This window comes from Hippocampus zosterae, chromosome 8, assembly GCF_025434085.1.
Source record: "Hippocampus zosterae strain Florida chromosome 8, ASM2543408v3, whole genome shotgun sequence".
Taxonomy (NCBI): domain Eukaryota; kingdom Metazoa; phylum Chordata; class Actinopteri; order Syngnathiformes; family Syngnathidae; genus Hippocampus; species Hippocampus zosterae.
In genome coordinates, this window is record NC_067458.1 from 21634376 (window position 1) to 21643704 (window position 9329).

Sequence of the window (9329 nt, forward strand, 5' to 3'; positions counted from 1 at the left end):
AACATTCCCTTGCTTTTTTTTAAAGAGACGTGCACTTATTCTTCTTTTTCTGCACGGTTCCCATTTCTTGAGAGCACTTCAGAAATGTTTAAAGTGTTAAAAAAAATGCATTTCCAAGTCCTGATTGTACATTTCAAGTACGCCTTTCTCGATATTTAGCTGGTGTGTTTGCCACCTGTAGGCCAGAGTGTTACTGTACAGGATTCAGGAGCGTCATTTCAAGTTTAAGTGTTACCCACTCCTAATTTGTATTTGGTTGAGGATTATTACGTGGGATTAATGTATGTACATGTTGTATAGTTTTGTGATCAGGAAATAAAGCAACGTCAAAAGTTGGAAATAGACCAAAAAAAAAAAAAACAGGCACGTTTTCCTTTTTTTTGTACAATTTTTCACTGTAAATATGTTGAGGCTATTTTGATATATAAATGCAAAATAAATATCCACTCTTCTTGACTACTCTGCTGTCTTTTTTTATTAGATTAAAAAAAAAAATTTTAAACCAATTGTCATCACGAATTTATTTCATTTTAGTTTGATGATGTACGGCAGGATGACAAGTTTATTTAATTTATTGTCCTGTGAGCGTGGAAAGTAATTGACGAACACGAGAGCAAAAAATGGCAGCCCCAACTGGCTCGCACGTCTACCTCGCAGTGCAGAGGTACCGTGTTTGATTCCTCTGTGGCGATTGCACGCCCCACGCGCCTCCCCGCAACCCTTGGAGGATAAGCGGATCGGAAAATGGATGGATGGATAACAGGAGTGATAAAGCAGTACTTTTTTTTAATTATCTCATGATGGAATCAAGACCAGAGAGCGGGGTGAGCATGAAAGGGTCCCAAAAACAGATCCCCCCCTCCCCCCATTTTGTCCAAAGCTATTGACATGTTTAAAATAGAAAAGGCGGCGCGGGCTACATAAGAAGATCGTCCGGGATTATATAAATACATCTACTCCACCTCTGTCACCTCCACCTCCATGGTCTGAATGGCGTCGGGCGCCTCCTCCAGCCGGACGCCCGTCATGGCCTGCTGCGCCAGCACGTAGTTGACCACCTGCATGATGCCCCGGTCGGTCAGCGTGGCCATCGAGCCGTCGGCGGCCTCCGCAGCCTGCACGGCCTGCACCGCCTCCACCGTCTCCTCGGTAATGAGCACCGTCTCAATCTCCTCGGTCGAGGAGGCGGCGGCCGGGTCGGCCGCCTGCGCCAGCCGCAGCTCGGGCGGCAGGTCGGCCGCCAGGATGCTGACGGCGTGCTCCACCTGCGTGCCCTGGTTGTGGAACTGCAGCGTGTCCTTCTCCAGCATGATCTTACCCGGCAGGCTGTCGGCGTGGTACTTGGACATGTGCTTGCGGAGGGTGCGGGCGTCGATGTGCGCCTCGTTGCAGTTGGGGCAGACGTAGGGGCGCTCGCCCGTGTGCGTGCGCACGTGGCGCTTCAGGGAGCGGGCGTCGGCCCACGCCACGCCGCACGTCACGCACTCAAACGGCTTCACGCCTGGCAAACGAGAGGGCGGAGAAGACGCACGTGTTACGTATCGGTCGGGCGTTGTTGCTTTCACTTTAGTTTGCTTCTTTTGGACCCGCAATAGATTTATATGGTCGGGGTTTCAAATCAAGGTGACTGGGTTAGCGTTTCGGCATTTCAAGTTTGGGTTTCAAACTAAGGTTTCAAGGCAGGATTAGACTTTGAATGCAGTGCTCCAGGGCTGCGTTTGAGGCCGAGAACGTGGGTTAAGGTTTGAAATTGGGGTTTTAAGACAAAGGCCGTCACTGTCATTCGCTTCCAATCATTTGCGTGGCCCGCAAGGAACGAAGAACGCCGGCGTCACCTTGGTGGTTGTTGATGTGCCTCCTGTACTCTCGGAGCTGCGTGAACTTCCTGCCGCAGTGCTCGCACTCTCGCTCCAGATTCTGCTTAACGCGACCCTTCTTGCCGTGCGTGGCCTTCTTCACGTGGCGCCGGAACAGCGCCTTCTCGAAGAACTCCTTGCCGCACACGTTGCACCTGAAAGGGAGCGAGCGGGTAGAGGGATGAGTCTCGTCTTCACGGCAGACTTCAAAACAGGGTGAGTGTTTGAAATCGGGCAAATCGTCATTCGGGACTGACTGACCTGTCTCAAGACAGGGTTAAGGTTTAGGGTAGGGGTGTTTTTCTAGAACGAAACCACGCATACGAGTCTCCACTCTTTTGAGTACTCGGTGAGATAGAGTACCGATACTGCTAAGTACTTGTGAAATCTTAAAATTCACGTGAACCAAAACCTTCCACTCTGACAAAGATGATGATGATTCACCGATGTGTCAAACTGACGCAGTATAGCGCCAACTACTGTCGAGGAGGACTTCATGGTTTTTTTTTTTTGGTTGCCTTATCTATCAGTGGTTAGCAGTCTCCACGAGTACCCGATACCTTAAAATACCGATACTCGCCCATCCTGAGTTTAAAACAAGTGCTAAGGTGTCAAACTCAAGGCCCGGGGGCCAGATGTGGCCCGCCACATCATTTCAAGTGGCCCACAAAAGCAAATCAAAGATGACAACTTTCATGATGCTTGCTAAAATCTGTAGCAAAATGTCAACTTTTCCTGACGTAGTAAATCTGCGACACATTGTAGGCATTTTCTAGTGACCAAATCAATCATTGCAGGAGTTGACTTCTTGATATACTGTAGTTTCAGTCATAACGACCCTCCAAGGGAAACGGTAATTATAATGTGGCCCGCAACCAAAATGAGGTTTCTACTTGGGCTTTCAAGGTAGGTTTGGGGATTTCAAATAACAGTTTCAAGGCAGGCTTTCATCCAAAAGCTCAGGGTTTGAATTTGGATTTGAAATGAGGGCTTCTAACCAGGGTTCAGGTTTGCCGTTTTGAAGGGCTTGGTGAGAGTGTGCGCGAGAGACTCACTTGAAAGGTTCGGCCACACTGTGCGACTTGACGTGCGAGTACCAGTCCTTCTTCCAGCTGTAGCACTTGCCGCACATCTGACACTGGAAGGGCTTGAGGCCCATGTGCTTGTTCATGTGCTGCTGCAGGTCTTTGGCCTCGTAGAAGCGCTTGTCGCAGCTGCCGAGAAGCACACACCATGGTTAGCGCGCAGCAGCGTTTGCGTCGGTGGGTGGGGTGGGGGGGGCGGTAACTCACTGAGAACAAGCAAAGGCGCGCACTTCCGGCTTGGGTCTGTGCTTCTTCAGGTGCTTGCTCAAGGCCGAGGCTCGGTGGAACGTCGCCCCGCACGTGTTGCACAGGTACTTGGATTCGCCTGCGGCACCGTCAAAGCATCGAGGGGCGACAAGAAGAGATTTGGCGTCAAGAGTTTTAAATGAAGTCAGGTGATGGGTTCAATATAGGGCTTCGAGCAAAAGGTTTGGCCTCATTGATTAGGGATCCGAGACAGGATTAGGACGCGCCGGGGTTTCAAATAAGGATTTCGAGCTTGGCTTAAGGTCGGTACACGTCTTTTGAGTTGCTATTTCAAATGACAGTTTCAAACAAACGTTGGGGTTTCAAATTGAGGAGTTCAAGAAAAGTTAACAATTTCAAGCCTGTGTTAAGGTTTCAACTTTGCGTTAGGTCTTCAAATGAGGGTCTTGCGCCACCTGGGGGTCGGGATTCAGATTAGGGGGTTGAAGCAAAGTTTCAAATTTGTGTTTCAAGCCCGCGTGTTATGGTTTAAATCTTGGGTTTAGGGTTTGGTGCCCGATTCGCGGTTTCAGTGTTGGGTTAGACCCCCCGGGCTAGCGGGGTGGGGGTGGGGGGCTTGAACCCAAGTGGTGTGGGCTGCTTTTGTGAAGCAGCCGTGCATCATTCTGACCGGTGTGCAGGCTGGTGTGCTCCTCCATGCTGCGCTTGCTGACGAAGGACTTGTGACAATACTGACACTGGAACTGCTTGGTGACGTCGTGCAGGGCGCGGTGCATCTTGAGGCCGTGCTTGTGGGCGAAGGTTTTGCCGCACACCTTGCACGCGTGCGGCCGCACGCCCGTGTGGTGCAGCATGTGGATGCGCAAAGAGTAGAGCTTGGGCAGCGTCTTGCCGCAGATGTCGCACACAAACTCGCGCTTGGTGTGAGGCCACGTCGTCGTCTTGGAGTCCTGGCCGCCCTCGACGGGGTGCGAGGATGAGGAGGATGCGGACGCCGACTTGGCGGCGGGGGCCCGCTGGACGCTCTGCTGCTTGTGGCGGGCCAGGTGGGCGCGCAGAGAGGCGGCGTACTGGAAGTCTTTGCTGCACAGCTGGAACACGCAGAAAAGGTTTGCTTGGAACTTTTTGTTGGGAGGAATTAGGGTGCCATGGGTGGGTTTGGGGTCCAACACTTGGCTAGTGTTAAGGTTTCAAACCGGCGTTCAATTTTCAATCTTGAGTTTAGGTTTCATTATAAAGTTTCAAGTTGGGGGGCTCAAGATAAGGTTAGAACTAGGATCACCTTGGCGTAGTTCGGATTGGAAAGTCTAAATTGGGGTTTCAAGACAATTTCATGTTAGGGTTTCAAATTGGATTAGGTCAAATTTGAAATTTTGGTTTTATAATTATAGAAGGGTTTCAAAATCAGGATTGTCGTTTCAATCTCTGGTAGAGATTTCAAATGGGGGGCTTCAAGCCAGTTTTAGGGTTTCAAAAATAGGTTACAAGCAAGTATTAGGCATGCAAAAGGCTCGGTTAACATCTGAAGTCAAGAAGAAGGCGCCTGCTTACGCTGCACTTGTATCCGCGACTTTTGTCATGCTTCATGGTGTGCATGATGAGCGCGTAGCGGCGTGGGAAGGACATGCCGCACTCGGCGCACGTGTGTCCTCCCTCCGCGCCGCCCTCGGCCGGGACCTCGTTACCCGCTTCCGGGTCAGCCGCCACCGGCGCAACAGCGGCGGCGGCCTCGGTCGAGCAAGCGTCTTCGGCCTCCGCGGCGTGTGCTTCCTGATCTTGGGCCGACTCGGCTTCCCCTCCCACGGGGTTCTCCTCGAGCTGCTTGGGAGGCCGCCCCCTCTTCCCGGGCCTCGGACCCACCTGCACAATGGATGTGGTGAGAGGATCTTTACGACATAGTGACAAAACAATTCAACTTAACTCAACTGTTGCTCACCAAAAGAGCAGCACCTACCGAGACAACAGCCTCTCAGATGAATTTAAGTGAAAGCAATTGGCGCCCCCCTGAATGTGGCGTTTGAAGCGTGTACCTTCGGGGTGGGGGTGGCACGAGGGGCCGCGGCGGCGCTCTTGCCCTCGTCGTCGTCGTCGTCGAGGCCCATGTGGAGGCGGGCGTAGCCGCCCTCGCCGATGGAGCGCTGCCGCAGTCGCCTTTGATTTGGGTCGCTCGACGTTTCGTGCTTGTCGTCCTCAGCCGACGGTTCGACCTCTTCCTCGCCGTCCTCCGGCGGCGGCGTAACCTCCTCCATCGGCACGTCCTTCTTCACCTTGGGCGGCCGCCCGCGTTTCCGTTTTGGGGCGGGTGCGACGAGAGGCTCGGGGGCAGGCTGGGGCGCATCGGCGGCCGGCTCGGGTGCTTCGGTGGCCGCTGGCGTCTGAAGCTCGACCGCGGGGACCATATTAACTTCGGCGGCCTTCTCTTGTCCCGCCTCCATGTCTAAAAGAAAAGTCTCAGCCCCGTCCGGCTGCTCGATAGCCAGGCAGGCCGACACCACCGCCAGGGACTCGGTGGCGCCCGCCTGCCCGCTGTGGGTGACCACCGTCATGGTCTCCCCCTCCGCGCCAAGAAGGGCCGCCTGGTGCGCGATCAGCGTCAGGGTCTCGCCGCTCTCCACCCCCTCGGCCGTGACCGCTACCGGCTGCTCGCTGCCCGCGGGCGCCACGATGGCAAAAGACTCCCCCGCCACGGGGAGCCCGGTGTGGGTGACCACCGCGCTGCCGTCGCTTTGTATGGTGACCGTGTAGGAGCCCGCCTCGTCGGGGGCGGACTCCGCCACTTGTGCGGCGACAACGGGGCGGCTGTCCTCGTGCTGGTACACCACAAGCCTCTGCTCCTCCACCTGCTTGTGCACCGACTCGCAGATTTGCAGCACCTCGGGCATCAGCAAGTGGCGCGCCAGGTTGGCGATCTCCGCCATGACGCTGAAGTTGAACGTCAGCATAGATGTGTAGGAGAAGTCCAGAAGAGGCAGGAAGCTGTCTTTCGTGAACCCTGGATGGAGGGGCAAGACTTGAGTTGAGTTAATTAAGCGCCCCCCCCCCAAAAAAAAATATTACTTTTTTTTAAATCAAAGTACTGAAATTAAATCGAGGACACATTTCACTCCCAAAGCGGGACACACGAGACCCAAACTCACCGGCAAGGTCGACCACGGCCTCGTGCGTGGACGCGGCGCCCTTCTCGAAGAAGAGCTCGTTGAAGTACTCGCTGCACGCCGCCAACACCGCCTTGTGCGCCCGATACTCCTCGCCCTCGATCAGCAGTGTGATGTCGCAGAACTGATTGGTGATGCGCTGATGGTTGAGTTTCTCCAGCACCGTCTGGCTGTGATTGGAAAGGAACTGGTTCACTTCACCTTTGCTGTTCACCTGGGGAGGAAGAGAAAAAAAAACACAGGTGTGAAAGTAGGAACTGTGTATCTGCGCAAAAAACTAAGCCAAAGAACGCCGTGAGCTGTAACAAAGCTAACAATACTTACATAAACTAGCTCATGCTTATCTGTCTTTGCCACCTTGGATCTGCTCCGACTAGACAGGTCTGTGTGGAAGAGACTATCATCCATTTCTTCTCCCACCTCCCCCTCTTCCTCCTCTTCATCCTCCTCGTCGTCATCGTCTTCGTCGCCCGTCTTGCGCTTCCTCGCCCGACTGTTTGCGCGCCCGCCCCCGGGGCTGTCATCCGCGCCACGGCGAACGGTGCAGGTGGTGCACTCGCGGATGTGATCCTTCACTTGCTTCAGGATACCTAAGTTGGATGACGAAAAAGCAATCCACTCCCAAGTTTTTCGTAACTGAAGTCGTCACTTGGCAGATATTTTGCCTTCGCTTGTGAGCAGTGACTTGAGGTGTGCGCACATGTCACAAAATAGTCAATTTTCTTTTTGTTCACCTTTTTAAGTACCAGATTCAGCTACTCGTTTCATTTTTTTTTCTGGGGGCGTGCAAGCCATCGTTTTTGTGGAAAACGCTTAACCCGGAAATGCTCCTGTAATTTTTATTTCAAGAATTTGGGGGCGGTTAACCTTTTTAAAAACAAAACAAAGCATTTCATGACCACAGGGTGGCGCCAAACAAATTGTAAAAGTCACATTAGACGAGGGAAACGTATGATACGAAATGCTAACACTCCCAGGCTCGTTCTCCCTTTTTAATCCGACAACAAAACTTCGTCCCCCGGCCGCCGCGAGTCTCGTCTCCCGGTCTTACCTCTCCACCAATACTTCCGCGAGATGCTCTCCCAGGTGAGCTGCTGGTTGAGATGCTCTCCTCCTTCGAGGACGTGCGTCTGCTCGATCAGTTCCTTCCTGCGCTCGTCCCGCAGGACCACCTCCAGCTCGGTGAACACGTCCTGGCCCTTGAGTCGCCGCTGGTAGTACAGGGTGCCGCCGCGGACCACGTAGCAGGCCGCCGCTTTGCGGATCTTGCGCTTGGTGTTGCCTGGCGTGCCCGGCGCGTACGGTTCCCGCTCGTCCGTCAGGTAGCGAAAGATAGCTAAGTAGCTTTCCTTGCACGACATGGTGCTGGACCCTGTCGCCCGCTACAACGCCAGGGCGTTTATCGCGAAAAGTCTGCCTTTCCTCGTAGGCGCGTTTGGGATGTTAATATATTTTTAGACGCAAGTATAAAGTTTAAATAAAGGCATGGTGAGTATATTCGAGTGTTTTTGTAAGGTGGAACGCCAGTTTTTCGAATGTCAGAGTAGACGTGCCCGAACAGACAAAATGGCTGCTGCACAACCGGATGTTACGTTCTTATGGCGGAAGTGCCGCCCTTGAGGGGGAAAAATACAATACGCCGGTAGAGAGCGCTGTAGGTGTACGTCTCACCAAATACACTTTCAGCGTTCATTCAAAAGCGTTATCTGACCAAGATATAAATATATGATTAATTTATGATTAAAATGACATCTGATTTAAAATTAAGTATTTTTTATTGTTTATAATATGTGATAAATTACTTTTGTTTTTGGTCAGTGTTAAGTAATGAAAAAAGTATGTACAGTATGCCAAATAACGAAAACAAAACACATAAGATTATATAGAAAGGGAACATATTGGTGAAACTGGCATCAATGTATTTCACTTCCAGCTATTAATAATGTTTGTATTTTTACTTCAAATGGATCCTTTCATTCATTTCTAGAATACAGCGAGCAGTCAGAAAGGCACTCGCGCAGACTTGAAAAGATCTCTTTATGACTATGCTGCCGCGTTACCAATTCACTCAGCTTTGTTTAGTCCAAAACGCGTCAGCACGAATGTATCGAATTGAGTCGGCGTGTTGACACAGATGACAAGTTGCCCGTGTGTCTTTGATATTCATGACAAGCTAGCTGAATTCAAGACTTTAAATTGGCTTTAATGGTTGCAAAAAGATGTACGTAACATTAATTTTTCTTTTAAGACTTTTAATTGGTTTTGATGGTCATGGTTAGAATTTCAACCAAAACGCAAACACTAACTTGTCTTTGACGTTCACAAAAATCGCACGTTTTTATATGCATGTCCACTTTAGACTTGAGACGAGCACATATGTGACTACATTCTACCTTTGTGGCATACGGAGCAGGTTTATGGGTCAGCCCCACCCGTCCATCAACAACATAGTATTTGTTTGCTATTTTTGCCACTGTTTCTCATCCCCCTGAGTGTCATTTCCTCTCCATTGTTCAGTTGTCTCATTTGATTTGATTTTGATGCTACTAAAAGAACTTCCGCTATGAGAACAGAAAGCTCTTGTCTGTCTCTCACGCAGCCTGACAGCTTGAGTAAATCAGGACAGGACTGTATCACCATTCTTCCAAAAACACATGCAGTATTTTGTAATCAGTTTATTATATATATATATATGTGTGTGTGTGTGTGTGTGTGTGTGTGTGTGTGTGTGTACACACACACACACACACACACACACACGCATGCACAGTATACCTCCATCCTGTCTTTGGAAAGGGTAATATTATACTAGGCCAATGTGTCTGTGACAGGTGTCCCACAGGGATCCATTTTGGGCTGGGTGCTATTTACTTGATTTAAGTGGAGAGACTTAGTCAAGGTTGAAGCAAGGTCCACATGACCAAGCAGTTGTTAGGCTGAAGGTACACACGAGGAATGGTAATCAAGGGTTGACTTGACTTGACTTGACTTGACATTAACAGAGGCCCGATGGCCCTGGGCCACTG

The 9329-nt window shown here is 51.1% G+C and overlaps 1 protein-coding gene across 2 annotated transcripts in view; it reads right to left on the minus strand.

Annotated features, from left to right (window-relative positions):
- Window positions 1–7940, minus strand: part of zbtb11 (zinc finger and BTB domain containing 11) — a 253182-nt gene extending 245242 nt beyond the window's left edge. Inside the window, exons 1-10 of one of the 2 annotated variants that reach the window (XR_007963603.1) lie at window positions 7355–7940; window positions 6628–6893; window positions 6286–6517; window positions 5179–6140; window positions 4700–5008; window positions 3819–4239; window positions 3149–3266; window positions 2912–3070; window positions 1836–2011; window positions 781–1501 (exon numbers count right to left, since the gene is read on the minus strand). Coding sequence is in view for 1 of the 2 variants with exons in the window: in XM_052073002.1 (XP_051928962.1) it covers window positions 954–1501; window positions 1836–2011; window positions 2912–3070; window positions 3149–3266; window positions 3819–4239; window positions 4700–5008; window positions 5179–6140; window positions 6286–6517; window positions 6628–6893; window positions 7355–7664 (3501 nt within the window). In the remaining variant the exon portion in view is untranslated. Of the gene's footprint in view, window positions 1–223; window positions 1502–1835; window positions 2012–2911; window positions 3071–3148; window positions 3267–3818; window positions 4240–4699; window positions 5009–5178; window positions 6141–6285; window positions 6518–6627; window positions 6894–7354 lie in introns of those variants that run through there. The other variant, XM_052073002.1, reaches the window with a different exon arrangement.
- Window positions 7941–9329: the final 1389 nt, after the last annotated feature.